General features: G+C 41.1%; 1 protein-coding gene across 1 annotated transcript in view; it reads right to left on the bottom strand.

The window, feature by feature from the left end:
- Window positions 1–17636, bottom strand: part of SYNE2 (spectrin repeat containing nuclear envelope protein 2) — a 3814665-nt gene that overhangs the window by 2079955 nt on the left and 1717074 nt on the right. Inside the window, exon 51 of the mRNA XM_044073561.1 lies at window positions 9995–10329. Within this exon, the coding sequence (XP_043929496.1) occupies window positions 9995–10329 (335 nt within the window). The remainder of the gene's footprint in view (window positions 1–9994; window positions 10330–17636) is intronic.

A 17636-nucleotide genomic window follows, 5' to 3' on the forward strand; every position in this document is an offset into this window, starting at 1 on the left:
TCTTCCGTGACGTCAGGTAGTCAGGGGTATAAAACATGCAGCTGATGTCATTACATCAGTTTTTCTTGCCCCAGATGTCAAGTGCCCCCTTAATGGGAAGCAATAAAAAAAAAATTATATATATATATTATATATATATATATATACATATATATATATATATATATATATATATATATATATATATATATATATATATAAAGTTATACCTCCAACAAAAAAGCAAATACACCAAAAAGCTTTTAAGCATAGTAAAGGAGAGTAGAGGTATAGCCAAAAGAAGTCAGGGAGCTGGAGGGAGGGTAACCAGGACTGCAACAGTGAATACACTCGAACATTTACATTTATGGTAAGTGTACACAACTTTACTATGTTCTTCATGTTTCACTGTTGCAGTCATCACATTTGGGTAGATTCCCAAAGCTAAGGATGGGAGGAGGAATTTAGATAGCATTAGGACCAGCTATAAGGCCCTGCAAGACTGCAGTGGCAAAGCCAGCTCTGGATATAGAGAAAATTGGTAAATGGTAATGCTTGGTGAAAGTATGTACAGAACTCCAGGTAGCAGCTTCTAGGATGTCCCTGGTAGGGACACCTCTGAGAAAGGCTGTAGAGGTAGATGCAGCCCTGGTTGAATGGGGTCTAATCCCCGTGGGATAGGTTTTCCATGGTGCTTATAGCAGAGAAGAATTCAATGGCATATCCATTTATAAATGGTTTGCTTTGATATAGCCTTCCCCTCTGCCCCTGCAGCAAACGCCACCAGCAGTTGTTCAGATTTCCTTTGAGATTTAGTCCTGTCCAAGTAAAATCTAAGTTGTCTGTACACATCTAAGGAGTGCAGTATCCGTTCCCCTTTGTTCTGTGGATTAGGAAAGAAGGTTGGCAAATGAATGGACTGATTAAGAGCCACACTGGATACCACCTTTGGATACCACCTTGGGCATGGAGGAGGGATTGGTTCTGAAGGGCACCCTGTTCGCATGAAAGATGATGAAAGGCTCCACTGCCATAAGTGCCTGTAATTCGGATACCCTTCTTGCTGAAATGATTGCTAAAAGGAAGGCTGTTTTCCAAGAAAGGAATTTTAAATCAGCAAAAGCAGCTGGCTCGAAAGGGGGAAGAGTGAGTTTCTCCAATACAAAGTTAAGGTCCCAGGCTGGAGTTGGGGCTTTCTTGGGTGGTGTTAAATTCTTGGCCCCTCTGAGGAACTGCTTGAGCAGTGTATGAGAGACGAGGGGAGGTTCTGTGTTATAATGAGCTGAAATGGCTGATGCGTGAATTTTGATGGAGGAAAAAGAAAGGCCCTTGTGAAGCATCTCAGTTAAGTACTGAAGAATCTGAGGTAAGTTGGGCGCTGCTGTGTTCATCCCTTGAGATTGGTTCCAGGCACAGAATCGTTTCCATTTGTCAGCATAAGATTTTCTAGTACTAGGCCTCCTTGCCTCTAAAATGATATCCATCACTTGTTTACTGAGGGATGGTAAAGGAGAGGTTAGGTAATTAGCCAGGCTGCTAGGTTCAGGGTTTGAAGTTGAGGGTGCAGAATCTGGTTCTCCTGCTGAGACAACAGGGTAGGGGTCTGAGGCAGGTGCCATGGAGCCAACAGTGACACACTGTGCAAGAGGGGGTACCAGTATTGGCATGGCCAGTTTGGTGCAATCAATATCATCCTTGGTTTGTCCTGCTTGAGCTTTAGTAGTACTTTGGAGAGGAGAGGCAGAGGTGGAAAGGCATAAACTGATAGGTTTTTCCAGCTGAGGGACAGAGCATCCACTTTCCAAGCTTTTTTGTGGGGAGTACTTGTGCAAAATTTGTTCAGTTGGTAGTTCTGGGGGGAGGCAAACAGGTCTGTTTCTGGGCTCCCTCATTTGTTTGTCAACATGTTGAAAGTCTTTGGTTCCAGTTTCCACTCATGTGGGTCCATGAGGTTTCTGCTTAGTCCGTCTGCCAGTGTATTTAGTTTTCCTGGCAGGAATTGAGCCTGTAGATGTACTTGGTAGCTCAAGGCTGTGTTCCACAGTGCCATGGCAAGTCTGCAGGGGGGGGGGGGTTAAGAATGGGTACCCCCCTGCTTGTTTATGTACTACATAACAGTGGTGTTGTCCATCTTTACCATTAATTGTCCTGGAAGAATGTGGTCCTTGAAGGCTGTAAGAGCATTCTGTACAGCTAACATTTCTTTTTGATTGATATGCAGGTGCATTTGACTTGGGTTCCATTTGCCTTGATTGCACTTCCCTGCCAGGTGAGTCCTCCATGCATAGTCTGATGCATCTGAAGTTAGGGTTTGGGCGGCAGAGGGTAGAGTGAATGGTAGTCCCTTGTTTTGGTGGCAGGCCTCTGCCCACCAAAGGAACTCTAACCGTAGGCAAGATATGATAGGAATCATTGCTTCTAGAGCCTGAGAATGTCGACACCATAGGCTTTTTAGATACCATTGTAGTTTCCTCATATGCAGTCTTGCATACGGAATTAGAAGAATGCAGGAGGCCATGAACCCCAAGGCTTGTAGTATTTGTCTTGCAGATAGCAGGGTTTTTGTGGCCACTAGTCTGAAGTAGGTTGTCAAATGAATGTCTTTCTCTGGTATGAGGAAAGCCATCTGGGAAGTTGTATTCAAGCTTGCTCCCAGGAATATAATCTGTTGACAGGGTACCAGGTGTGATTTCTTTTTGTTTGTGGTGTAACCCAGACAAGTTAGTGCCCTTTGTACAAAAGCCAGATGATTCAAAAGTATGTCCTGGCTTTCTGCCTGAATTAGACAATTGTCCAGGTATGGGTATATTTGAATATTTCTTTGTTTGCAAAAAGCAATGACTGGGGCTAGGCACTTTGTGGATACCCTGGGCGCAGTAGATAAGCCAAAGGGCAGTGCAGAGAACTGATAGTGCATGTAGCCTGCTTTGAAGCGAAGGTATCTTCTGCAAGATTCCCTGATTGGGATGTGCAGGTATGCTTCCTTTAAATCGAGTGTTGCAACCAGGCATCTTTGCCTAGCATAGGAAGTAACTGGTGAAGAGTTAGCATCTTGAATTTTGGAATCACGAAAAAAGTGTTTAAAGTAGACAGGTCCAGGATAGGATGCCATGAATTGCCTTTTCTGGGTACCAGGAAAAGTCTTGAGTAGAAACCTTGTCTCTTTTCTTCTTCTGGTACAGTTTGAATAGCCTTTATGCTTAAGAGAGAGAGTACTTGCTTTTGAGCCTCTGCCCACTGGTTTGGGGGCAGATCTGGCCAACTGTTTGGGGTTGGTAATGTGTGGAAGTGAAATCTGTATCCTTAGGAAACTATATTTAAAACCCATTTGTCCTGGGTAATGAGTTCCCAGTTTTTTGCATGTAGAGCAATCTTCCCCCCAAAGGGGCAGTCAGTTGAGAAGTACTTGGAAGTTTTACAGTTAAGTCATTGAGACAGTTTACCATAAGGGGGAGTTTTACTACTCCCAGATTTGGAAGTTGGGGCTCCCCACTGCTTAGTCCTGTGCATACCCTGGGACTGAAGCCTGGGAGTTTTGCTGGATCTGGGTTTGGACTGAGGAGGCCTGGAAGAGGCAGGAAAAGACCAATTCTTAGAAGGCCAAAGCCTGCTAAATCTTGGAGGTTGTACTTGTAAGAAATCTTTAACAGTTTGCATAGATTAAGCTTTTTCCTCCAATTTTTAAGAACTTCTTCTGCCTTGTTGCCAAATAGGCGGTCCTGATTTAAGGGAGCATCCAGTAATTTAGCTTTAACATGATCTGGCAAGGAAAAAAGTTTGCAACGGTGAGCAAACCAAGACTCCAAAAAACAAACAAGTGTAGAAGCGGAGAAAAAACGGCAATTAAGTTCTTTCTTTCTGGAAAACGTTTATTTACCAGACCACGGTCCACTCAGTAAATTAGATAGGTAAACACAATCAGTCGTAAAACATAAACGCTATTGAGCCCTTGCGTTTTCGTCTGCTGCATTGAGACTTCATCAGATGAATACTTTATTACCATTTACATTCCCTTCATATAGTCTACTCTAATCATTTAATTAATGAACACACCTTAATTCAATTAACTTAGTTAAAATCCCATTGCATACTTTCTTTATAAAAGTGTGCTTCACTATTCACTTAAAAACAACAGTTGTACAACATTTAAACAACATTTAAAAACTCTTCTTTTTATAACATGATCTGGCAAGGCTTACTCCTTAAGCCAAGCATGCCTTCTAAGTACAGACCCAGTGACAGTAGCCCTGCAAGATGCCTCTAGTGAATCAAAACCACACTGCAAAGTATGTTTTCCAACCTGCTCAGCAGAATGCATTAAATCCTGTAAATCCTTATTTTCAGCACTTTCAGGAATCAACATCATTTTCTGTTTAAGCAATCCAATAATATGCTGCTGATACTTTAATATATGAAACTGGCAGTTTAAAGCCCTAATGGCCAAGGTTGCAGAATTGTATACCTTCTTACCCCATCAGGCCAGCACCCTGGAGTCTCTATTAGAGGGGGTAGGATTTTTGGCAGTAGTAGCTTTAATGCCCTTGAGCCCCTGTGAAATGGTCTCAGGATCCGCAGTAGAATTTTTGAAAAGGAACTTGTGAGAGTCAGGAACCCTGTAATATCTATCAGGTTTTCTGGAAGCAGGAGGTAAAGAGTCAGGGGCCAGGCTAGATTCCGATAAGGCATCATGAACAATGTCTAGTATAGGAGGGATAGCTAAAGGCCTGTGCTGGGGCAGGAGTAAGAAATCCCTAAGCTTCTTTTTAGAATCAGAGAATTCCTGACTTTCCCAATGAAAATGCTCCCTAAGAGTATGCAAGGTTTCACCAAAAGAGAAATCCTCTGGGGGAGAAGCAGAGGGAATACAGTCCTCAGCATCAGAATCCTCATAGGTACATAAGGGAAAATCCTGGTCAACAGAGGAAACAGAAATTTCAGAATCCTGGTCAAAAGCATGATAAGCAAACTCAGTCCTAGGTCTCTTAGAGGGGGAAGGCTGGCTTCCCCTGATTAAAGTAATAAGGTCTTCAGCCATTCTTATCATTTGTTTTTAGGTATAGAGGCCTGACCATGAGGTCTGGGCGTCGGTTTTCTAAGCATGTTTCGAGATTTAGGCCTTGAAGAAAAAGATGGTGTTGGTTTGATATGCAAGTCAGTAGCCCTGAATACACCCTCAGAAGCCGGTGCCTGCACAGTGGCTCCGGACCCATCCAAGGTACAGACATCCACAGGTTCCACAGTTGAAGCATCTCGCAGCATACCGGACTCTGAATGGGTCTCAGTAGAGGCCTGCGAATCTGAAGTAGCAGGTATCAGGGGCTGCAAAAGTGCCTCACCGAGTACCGGCGAACTGGCGACTGGCATAGGAGAAGTTTTGTCTGCAGCTTTGGACCTAGGCGGCCTGTGTCTGTCTTTATCTTAGCATTTTTTCGAAATATTGGTAGTCGGATGGCTTACCAAAGACATATCTGGATAATTGAACTGAGCACCAAAATATTTAGATGCAAAAATATAGTGACGACAGATAGTTCGTTGATTAAATAAGGCACAAAACCGACAGCGAGGTATGTCGTGGTCAGGGCCTAGGCAAGGAATAGAGTATGAATGAAAATCTTTATGAGGTATTTGCTATCCACAAGAAATGCAATTATTTACTTTTACTGACATCGGTTTAGAGCAAGAAAAAGTTTCCCCAACGGGGTACTTAGCTTTAGTTGAAGACTTCGGTTCTGAAACTCGAAAACGGAAATTTCAGGAGTCAGCCGACCGGCACTTGCGAACTGCTTCTGCTTCGGGCACCACACGGCAAGAAAGACTGATGTGATGGCGTCGGCTGCATGTTTTATACCCCTGACTACCTGAAATCATGGAAGAAGAAACAGCAACCGATGCAGGACCCAAGACTTTGTTAATCAGGCCGACTGAGGGCTACTGCAAGCAGATAACCCAAATGTGATGACTGCAACAGTGAAACACGAAGAACATCTGCACAATCTTTTAATATTCTTGAGTGTCAAGTTAAATTCATATTCAATTGTCTTGAGATGAGCTTGTAATGTCTTGTACTATAACCCTGTACAATGATGGGATGTTCAGTATTTTATGCAGTGGCATGGAAGGGGAACCAGAACTGTGGTTGGATAAAAATACAACAGAGGAAGTCGAATGACTGCATAGTGTATGTTTTATGCCTTCTGTAATTCCAAGAGTTAATTTTCAGCCTGTTTGTGATTTTGGAAAAAAATGTTGGTGCTAATGGGCTTGATGGCGGTCCCAGTTTTCTTAAGTGCTATTTTTATATTTCTGTAGTGCAAGGCTTTAGCAGCATTACTTTCATTTCTAGTGGACTTTCACAGTTTTTTAGAGTTTGAACTTAGTGAAGCGTTCAGAGTCTTTTTTCCATTCTTTCCATGATGCACTTCTGGAGTGTGGATTAAAGATGGCAGTTTAGCAGTTATACAGGGAACATGGCGGGCCCTGACTGATCTTTTGTTAACAGAGATTAGCCTAATCTGTATGATAGTGAGCAGATTATAGAAAGTGGTAAAGTTGTTGAGAATTAAGTAACAAGTAAGGAGGACTGGAGAAGGTTTTACTGCTGTGAAGGGCCAGTGTGACAGTGGCCACTAGGATCACTGGGCAAGACTTGAAAGATTTAAACTTACTGAGAGCATTTGAGATTACTGCTTCAATAAGTGACCCCTTACTGGACTCAAGAGTTGTATCTTGCCACAGTACTTTGAAAGGGATACCAGTCCCTCCAAGTATTGGCTGTGTAAATGTGCAACAGTTTTTTATGCCTCCGTATCCTCCTGTTGGGACACTCTCATATAGTAGCAGTTTGTATTTCACAGCTATATCTCAGCATACATGGTTGTACCTCACATATAACCTTCCTACATCTGTGTGTTCTAATAGTGTCTTATGTCTGTGTTCACACTTTTTGCCTTGCTGGCGCTGGCAAACAGCTGGCTTCTGGATGGACTGCCTGTCCCATGCCATTCTGTGTATCTTTCTATTCCTCTGTACAGCACCTTCTTCTGTTTCATATATGGATCTGGACAATACTGTCCTTTTCCTACTTTTTCCCCTCAATATGCATGCATATCTGTGTAGGTGCAGTGCTATGTTCTATATCCTGTGATTACATCTCTGGGATCCTCCATGCTACCATTTCTGCAGTTTTAGTCATAGAATTCATGGTCTATGCAGCTAACAATTTGTAGTGTGAAATACGCTCTTGAAATGATGCACTTGTTTATGCATCTTTGCATCCTTTTACTGGGTCTTGGTCTCCTATAAGTATCGTTGCACATGAACATGGCTACCCACCTCCAACATGCAGAACGCATCTGCAGTGCAACTGCTTCTCATCAAGTTTCGCCTGGTCAAAGATGGAAGAGGATAAAAGAAAACAAATGCAGCTTTGGCCAAGCTTTCACCTGCAACCTCCATTTGGAGGAATGTTGCCCTCCATACACTTCTTTACGTATGCTAACACCAAGGCTATATAACTATTGAGAAAAAGAAACACCAAATAAGTCTGAGTCACAGTAGGCAACAGAAACAGCAACATCAGTGATTCCTTATAGAAAACAGTGACTTGGGAGCTCCATATCAGGAAACTGTACCAAAAAAGATTATAACTCAACCACTTTACACTCAAACAAAACTTGGAAAGTCTGACTTTTCTATTTTGTCTGTATGGTGAACAGCTGAATTAGGTGCAAGGGTAAGATGAAAAACTGATAAAACTGATATATCAATAGCTGTACTTTACTTTTATTCAGGGGAATATATTACTTTGGTCCCCACTGCTCAAGCAACTGACACTGTGATTTGAACTAGTCATACAAGATAAACATAGAACGTTACTAAGTTGTATACCCCAGGCCAATGCACATAAGACACTGTATCATTTTTTTGCAGTCAGCATATATGTTACTATTATGTGATAGCCTTTTCTTTGTCACTAATACCTTTCTACCGGATGACTGAAAGTGTCATTCTTTAACACTTTTATCACTTTTCCTTTAGCTTCACATTAAAAAGGCTTTTGAGACATTTCTTGTGCACCTGCAGCAATTCCCAAGCTGATATGCAGCGAAGAAAGTAATATTTCTTGGGTTCACGTCTGGCTATCAAAAAGACAGATCCTCAAATGGATAAATATCAAACACAAAACATCTAAATGGTAAATTACCGAACACGTACAACTTTGAAAATAAATTCACCGAATGGTCATAGTTGGTCAACAACCAGGAAGTAATGTGATGCATAAGGTAAGTGAAGGAAACCATTTAAATATCCCTTTTACCTACTGCAGTGCGATCCTGGAGTTGGTATATATGGTTGGGGGTGCTGTGTGTGTGTGGGGTGCATCCCCCCAGCTTGTTTGGTTGTGTTCGCGATGTTGGCCAACTATGGCTATTTTTAATCAATGTATTTTCAAAGTTATACTTGTTCAGTAATTTTCTGCTTAAATGTTTTACTTTTGATATGTAGCTGCTTGAAAATCTGTTTTTCCGATAGCCGAACATAGACCCAATATTTCTTTAATCAATTTACTAAACAGGAAAATTCACATGGCAGAAGACTCTTCATGAGCAATTTGGAAGAACTGTCTGTGCATCACACAGCAGCCAAAAACAGGTTCATGTAATCAAACGCTGAACTATAGGATGAAACTCGTTAGCAGCTCACATCAATAGTGCTCTGTGCATGAAACACAAAAACACATACCTGCTGAGTAAACCAAAAATAAAATGGCATAAGTTATACTGATCAGTATATGTAATCACTCATATTGATCAGCGAGTATTTACTTAAAACAGATTTGATGAACTGAAGTGTACGATTCCGTGTAAAAGCTATTTTGTATTTAATAAAAATTTTACTGACAAGTACGGCAGATGCTGTTTTATAACTGTTCTGCTGATCTGTGACTTTTTAATAATGAAAACCATCTCAGTTGCACAGAAACTCCTAAACAAAAAAAATCATTGTTTTTAAAAAATAATGAACCACCAAATGGCTACAGACAGTGACCTGAGTTTGGCAGAGGGATCACATCACTGTTAGAGTTGGCTAGAGAGGTATGAGATAAGGAGGACAGCAGACAGCTCTTCTATCCAGGGTGGGAGGATTCAGGAGGAACTGCTATCTGTGTGACCTGTGGAAAAGACCAGGAGCCTTGTTATCTGGGGAAGTCATAACATGTTGTAATATCACTGCACAAGCTACTCCTCCAAGCTAAGGATTCTGAGTAACTCTGTACACAATAGAGGCAAGTGGTATATCCCACATCCCCCATCAGATCCCTTGCTCCGTTGACACTACAAATGTGTACTGCATGGCTGAGTCCTCAAGTAGTCTGGGAGACCAACCTGTGATAAGGTCACTCTGGGGACAGCCTGCTGATGAACAAGTGTGGGATCCATGATGTATAGAAAGGTATCTTGGGGGAACAGCTACACAGCTAAGTGAACTGTACAGGGAGAAGTATAAAAAAGTAATCACCACTGAGAAGTAAAACGGCCTTAAGTGCATCATAAACTTAGTATTTTTACAATAAGGTTTAAAACAATCCAACACACTTCATGAAGCTAAGAGATAAATGCAAATCAACTACTTAAATGCATCCATAATGACTTAGAGAAACAGGCCATTTGCACACCTGGCTGCCTTTACAGCTGGCACTCATTTGCTTCTGATGCAATTATTTCTTGGAGGTTGCATTTTAAAAGAAATGAGCAGCACCCACAAACTGACTATTCAAAATTCAGAAAGTACTTTCCTACTCAGCATTTACATTCAGTTAATGTAAAACAATCTGCAGGAGCGGTACATTGCAGGGCAAATCATAATAATTAAGAAGCAGCAGTGAGATTGCCAATTATAATTTAAAACAAATCAAGCACTTGTTAAACTTGACAGAGCCCTATCATGGCTGCACTGAAAGAATCTAACAGCAGTAATGAAAGTTATGAAGTACACGACCTCTGTCAACTCTTACCTTTCCATTTCACTTTTCTGCAGTTCAGCCTTTCCTTTTAGGACAGAATACTTGACAAGCAGTTTACTTAATGCATCTTCAAACTGATTTCTTTCTTTCAGCTGACTTGCCATGACAAGCTGGGGCCATTGCATAAAATGCTGTACTTCAGCAAGCTGTTCTTCAAAAAGTTTTTCATTCCCATAAGGATTTTTGCAAAATGTCCGAAGCAGCTCCGTATTAGTAAGGTCAAATCTTTGAGAATCAATCTCATTTTCAAATTTCATAAGGAAGCTGTTGACTTTTTCTAAAGCTTCTTGGCACTGATCAATAATGATTCTTAATGAAACTTCATCCTAAAACAAACAAAAAATAAGAATAATAATCTGTTAACTCAGGATAAGCACCTGCCTTTCTTACACTGTTTTCTGCCATAACCCAGTTCACAATAGCAAGAATAGATGTAATATAAGCAAATGTTTGAGCAGCCCAGCAAACAGAATGTATTTTGTTGTTTGGAAGAAACCATAATTCCTAGCAAAATACATACAGACATAGGGATAAAGGATAACATGCACACTTCCTACAGAGAGTGATCCAGTGTCAGGTTTGTACCCGGCATTGACTCATGGCATACCTCTAAACCTCTTAGAGCAAGAAATCTGGACAAAGACACAAATAATGGGGGCACAAAGGCCCAAAAATACATACACTTTTTTAAATAGTGCTCTTACAACTTAGCAATTAGACAAAATAACAGGTTTTGAATGAGCACAAATTTTCTGAAGGACATGAAGTCTGAAACTCAAATGTCTGCCATTATTTTCTGACTTCAATACTCAATGATTTGCCAGTAAACCACAATTTTCTGAGAAACAGACCAAAAATATGAGGCAAAAATCTGGAGAGTCTGTGAAAATCTGGACAGTTGAGTGGTATGACCCATGGCATAAACCTTAACCATTGAGTCACTGTGCTGCCTTAATTTTGGAAACTACGGGGAAGTGTTTTTGTGATGTAATGTACTTAGAACTCTTATAATTCTAAACTACAAATGAGCTCTGCATAATTCACTGGATACCTTGCACCATGGGTGACTGCAGGTGTTTTCTTTTACCTTATTACAATAATAATACCAGGCTTCAGTTGCTGACAACAGACACATATAAAAGTAATTTTGGAAAGGCTTTTTTAAGTTTCTGAACTGCATATGTGTATACATAAAATGGAATTGTAACCCATTAACAGACAGACACAGTAACAATGATGTTCAAATATTTCATTGCTGATCCTTTTAATGCTACTGATCTGTAATTACATAAACCATGCAATTTCAGGCCAAATGAGGTGATAAAAAAATTAACCCTTTTATGGATGAATGCAACCACAAGTCAATATATAAGGGCTAGTAAATGATCAGTGATCATACTTCATTGAAGAACAGCTCCCAAAAATGTAATGGATGCTATGACAGAATAAATGGAAACAGATGGTCTTTTTCTGTAATCAAACATTTAATGTTTAATATTGGTGATGACAGCATGAAAGCGGTTTTGATGGTAAAAAGTCTTACTTTATTGTTATCCCCACCAGCCTGCCAACTATCAGCTCTCACACAAGCAAACAGCCCTTTCCCCCAAAGATGACAGGAGATTACAAAAGACCATCATCTAAGAAATCATCACTTTTTTCTAGTAATGGTCTAACTTCTGATGCCTACACAGCTAGTGTGCATGCTCATGTGCATGCAGGCCTACTGCCTTTCCCTCCATGGCAATATATACAACCCAGCAGATGTCCTCTGGAACACTATTACCTGTCGCAGTTTGACAGAGCCAAATAGACATCTTCAGCTTGTGTGCTGTAAATTCTATTAACTCAGGAGTTAGTATCACAGCGACCTGGACTGCCTCCCTCTCCCTAAGATGGGTAAGTCCACATTAGTCACTCGCTCTCATCCTCTCTGGTCAGCTCCACCAGCTCCTGGACTACTAACCAGACATGGGTCATTTCAGACATAGTCATGGCTTCAACCTACTAAGCCGCAGAATACAATATTTATTTATTCAATTATATTTTGTGACTCTGCACTTTTAATATATTATCTAAGTCCCTTTTTCAGAGATTCTTTTAAAATAAGTACAGCAGAATATAAAAGATGGTAAAATATCTATTTTGGACAGCACATATCATATTAAAATTTCAGACAATGTGAAGAAAAGAAGGGATCCATAGCAAAATTCTAGTAAGAAACTGTACAAGTCTTAGTTGAACAGACTAAGTGACTTGAAGTGATGCTTTCTAAAGCCGCTCCATCAGAAAATAAAACTTATCATAAGGTGATACAAACTCAAACTCTGTATAGTAAAACTAAAGGGGGGTAGAACCTCAATGTTTTTAATTTTGATACATTTGGGAGAATGTTTCCATCCAGCCGCTCCATCAGAAAATGTATTTTATCATAAGGTGATACAAACTCAAATTCTGTATATTAAAAATAAGAGGGGGATAAACATCAATGTTTTTAATTTTGATACATTTGGGAGAATGTTGTTTCATTCCAGTGATACTGCAGAATTAATCATTCTGCAGACCATTTCAAGCCTAAAAAAAGAATATTTGAAATTTCCCTCTAGCCTCAAGCAGGACAAGACAAGATAGACCAGGGGAGCATTTCAGACGGCCCATCCACTTATCAGTTTGCTTGAAGGTGACAAGGGTACTACTCTGCTTGACAGGTAGTGGACATTTGTTACTGAAGTGAGGGATACACTGGGATAGGAATCAGTCATGCCAACTTGCCTTATTTATCTGCTGATGAAGATTTTGTTTCTTTAACCAAGGATTTGACGTACCGTTACCTCTGCAAAGGAGTAGTAGGTATAACAGGCTGGAATTTCATGGCTTGAAAGGCTGGGCACAGATCTCCACAGAGCAGTCTGAAAGAGACTGAGTCCAGAGAATGGACTGCCAGTCTCTCCTGATAGCTAATATTTTTTAGAGCACTGATCCTTTTAGTTGTGAATTGCTGAGGCCTCTCAAGTCATGTGATATGTTTAGACAAAGACATACCAAAAGGTGCATTACATTCAGTAACGGGCCTAATAAGATAAGAGTAAAGAATAATTCACATTCTTCTAGCAGGCTTAGAATGAGTATGCAGAATCTTGTGTAAATGCAAAGAAGTGAGCAGAGACATGGGATTACATAACAAACAAACGGGATGGGGAAAAAAGGACACAAAGGTAAATTAAGCAGTCCCAGATAACCCATTTGATAACTATGCAACACATAACTACTGAGTTCTGATATGATTAAGTAGATTTTACAGAACTATTGTCAGAGACATTATTGGGATTCAGATATATTACAACCTTTATTTAGCAGATAATACTTACACATGTGAGATAGTGAGGGTAGGAACTTTGATTATGACTGGTATAAGGAGAGAGCTAGTTGATATGATGGACAGAAGGAAGGTTGATATACTGTGTGTGCAAGAGACCAGGTGGAAGGGAAGTAAGACCAGGTGTATTGGAGGTGGGTTCAAATTGTTCTATCATGGTGTGGATGGGAGGAGAAATGGGGTAGGGGTTATCCTGAAGGAACAGTATGCCAAGAGTGTTTTGGAGGTGAAAAGAGTGTCAGATAGAGTGATGTTTATGAAGCTGGAAATTGATGGTGTAATGATGAATGTTGTTACTGCATATGCTCCGCAAGTTGGGTGTGCGATGGATGAGAAATACAAATGAGGAGTGAGTTGGATGAAGTGGTGATGACTGTACCCAAGGGTGAGAAACTGGTGAAAGGAGCAGATTTCAATGGGCACATTGGTGAAGGGAACAGAGGGGATGAGGAAGTGATGGGTAGGTACGGTGTTAAGGAAAGGAATGCAGAAGATCAGATGGTAGTGGATTTTGCAAAAAGGATGGACATGGCTGTGGTAAATACATATTTTAACAAGAGGGAGGAGCATAGGGTGATATACAAGAGTGGAGGGAGATGCACACAGGTGGATTATATCCTACGCAGGAGGGCCAGTTTGAAGGAGATTGGAGACTGTAAAGTGGTGAATGGGGGAAAGTGTAGTTAGGCAGCATAGAATGGTGGTCTGTAGAATGTTGTTAGTGACCAAGAAGAGAAGGAGTGTGAGGGCAGCACCAAGGATCAAATGGTGGAAATTGAAAAAGGGTGATTGTGAGGTGGAGTTCAGAGAAGAGTTAAGACGGGCACTGGGTGGAAGTGAAGAGTTCCAGAACAGTTGGGTAACTACAGCAGAGCTAGTAAGGGAGATGGCTAGAAAGGTGCTTGGTGTGACATCTGGCAGAGGAAGGAGGACAATGAGACCTTGTGGTGGAATGAGGAAGTACAGGAGAGTATACAGAGAAAGAGGTTGGCGAAGAAGAAGTGGGATTGTCAGAGAGATGAAGAAAGTAGACAGGAGTATAAGGAGCTGAGGTGCATGGCAAAGAGAGAGGTGGCAAAAGCTAAGGATAAGGAGTATGGAGAGTTGTATGAAAGGATGGACACTAACGAGGGAGAAAAGGACCTGTGCCGATTGGCTAGACAGAGGGACCGAGCTTAGAAAGATGTGCAGCAGGTAAAGGTGATAAAGGATAACGAGGGAAACATACTCACAAGCGAGGAGAGTGTGTTGAGCAGATGGAAAGAGTACTTTGAAGAGCTGATGAATGAAGAGAATGAGCGAGAGAGAAGGTTGGATGATGTGGGGATAGTGAATCAGGAAGTGCAACGGATTAGCAAGGAGGAAGTAAGAATAGCAATGAAGAGGATGAAGAATGGAAAGGCTGCTGGTCCAGATGACATACCTGTGGAAGCTTGGAGGTGTTTAGGAGAAATGGCAGTGGAATTTTTAACCAGATTATTTAATGAAATCTTGGAAAGTGAGAGGATGCCTGAGGAGTGGAGAAAAAGTGTTTTGGTACTGATTTTTAAGAATAAGGGTGATGTGCAGAGCTGCAGTAACTACAGAGGAATAAAATTGATCAGTCACAGCATGAAATTATGGGAAAGAGTAGCAGAAGCTAGGTTAAGAAGGGAGGTGATGATTAGTGATCAGCAGTATGGTTTCATGCCAGGAAAGAGCACTACAGATGCGATGTTTGCTCTGAAAGTGTTGATGGAGAAGTACAGAGAAGGTCTGAAGTCATTGCATTGTGTCTTTGTGGACTTAGAGAAAGCATATGACAGGGTGCCTAGAGAGGAGTTGGGGTATTGTATGAGGAAGTCGGGAGTGGCAGAGAAGTATGTAAGTGTGGTACAGGATATGTACAAGGGTAGTGTGACAGCGGTGAGATCTGCAGTGGGAGTGACAGATGCATTTAAGGTGGAGGTGGGATTTCATCAAGGATCAGCTCTGAGCCCTTTATTATTTGCAGTGGTGATGGACAGGTTGACAGATGAGATCAGACAGGAGTCCCTGTGCAGATGACATTGTGACATGTAGTGAGAGTAGGGAACAGGTTGAGGAGAGGTGGAGATATGCTCTAGCGAGGAGAGGAATGAAGGTCAGCAGGACTAAGACAGAATATATATGTGTGAATAAGAGAGAGGATAGAGGAATGGTGAGGATGCAGGGAGTAGAGTTGGTGATGGTGGATGAGTTTAAATACTTGGGATAAACAGTTCAGAGTAATGGCGAGTGTGGAAGAGAGGTGGAGAAGAGAGTACAGGCAGGGTGGAGTGGGTGGAGAAGAGTGTCAGGAGTGATTTGTGACAGATGAGTACCAGTAAGAGTGAAAGGGAAGGGCTAAAAGAAGGCAGTGAGACCAGCTATGTTATATGGGTTGGAGACAGTGGCACTGACAAAAAGGCAGGAGTCAGAGCTGGATGTGGGAGATTTAAATATGTTAAGATTTGCACTGGGTGTGACAAGGACAGACAGGATTAGGAATAAGTATATTAGAGGGTCAGCCCAGGTTGGACAGTTTGGAGACAAAGCCAGAGAGGCGAGATTGTGTTGGTTTGGACATGTGCTAAGAAGGGATGCTGGGTATATTGGGAAAAGGATGCTAAGGATGAAGCTGCCAGGTAAGAGGAAAAGAGAAAGGCCTAAGATAAGGTTTAGCCTTTCAATTGTTAGTGCTCACAAACCCGTCGGCAGCAGAACCTCTAAGTTCTTTCACCCTTCCCAGCCCACCCCTTAAGGAAAGATCTGCTACTCTAGGGACTTCTGTCGACACAAACAAGAACTCTGAGGCAGCATTATCTTAAATTGTCTACTAAACTAACTGAAAGGACACAAGGTTAAATAACTTTGTACTCTATCAAACTTTTTGTGTGACTAACAACACTATAGCGCTCCACTTGGGAACCGCAGCACTAACCAAATCTTCCTCTAGACCACCCCCTGATACAGCTTTCTTTTCCCAACAAACCAAAACCCAAATTACCTGAATACTAGATATTGCAAGGAAGGTGGTAACATAGCTAAAACAAATTACCTTGCATATACCTTTTGTTTTTTAACTAGGCTCACTGATTTACTCCACAGAATTGTGGTCTGGTAAAAAACCCTGCTGCATTTGCCTACCCTACCCCTAATTCCCACCCACCCTCAGTACTTCTACCCTTATACCTCTAGTAACCACATCCCCATCCCTATACATCCAATCACTTACTGTTACTCATTAAAGTACAAAGTAATAATCATCCAATTAGTCTCTGCTACTCACTAAAGTACTAGGACACCAGTTAGGACTTCTCTCCTCTTATTCTTTACCAATCTCTACCACCTTTTTAGAAACTTATCATTTTCCTCTTATAATGCCCATAGTACCTATGTCTAGACACATAAAGCTATTACTCTTATATGCACTTCTACATTTTCTATCTATATCCTATGTCCTAACCACCTATGAACACCTCACCTACACTGAATTTCACCATCCCATTAAGCAAACTTCACTAACTGAAGTAGCCTCCCTAAACCACTGTTAGAAGAATGCATAATAGCAATATGCATGCTTAGTGTATTAAAGGCTTAAAAGGGTTAATACATTTATTCTGTTCATGTTGTATGAATCTGCACAGCTACTAGAAACTTGATAAGAGACATTTTATTCTGCTTATGCCATGTGAAAATGTGCAGCTGCTAGAAGCCTTGATAAAGAAAACAATAGATGTTTTAAAGCTTAAACCATAGTCAGCATTACTTGTACCAAAGCTAGAAATGTACCTTGAATCTAGGCAAATGTACAGTTGAAGAATTGAAGAACCAAGGAGGGCTAAAATAAGCCCAAGGCCAGGTTGTTTTTCTCAAATGTTTTTGCAAGACAGCAATAATCTGACCCTGTCAGCAATAAGTCTGGTAACATTTTCTGTGTAACATACAGAAAGCTGTGTCCGACTACATCAGCAGTAGATTTGGTAACATTTTCTGTATGACATGAAGAGAACTGTATAAGAATAACATACTGATCTCCAGAAAATCAGACAAACCTTGTACCTACATGCTTTGTCTCCTTGCTGCAAGTAATAAAGGGTGCCTTGCTTGAACCTAACATGCTTTGGTCTTTGAAGTTTTTCTTTTACAGATTGGTCCTTTGGACCGGAACCCTCTCTTCACCTTGGATCAGATGGCCAGGTGGCTGAAACCGTACGGGGAAGAAACCAAATCGGTCCTTCTTATATGTAAATTCCT

The sequence above is a fragment of the Protopterus annectens genome, chromosome 6.part0, assembly GCF_019279795.1.
Source record: "Protopterus annectens isolate FY-2018-M chromosome 6.part0, PAN1.0, whole genome shotgun sequence".
Classification (NCBI taxonomy): Eukaryota; Metazoa; Chordata; order Ceratodontiformes; family Protopteridae; genus Protopterus; species Protopterus annectens.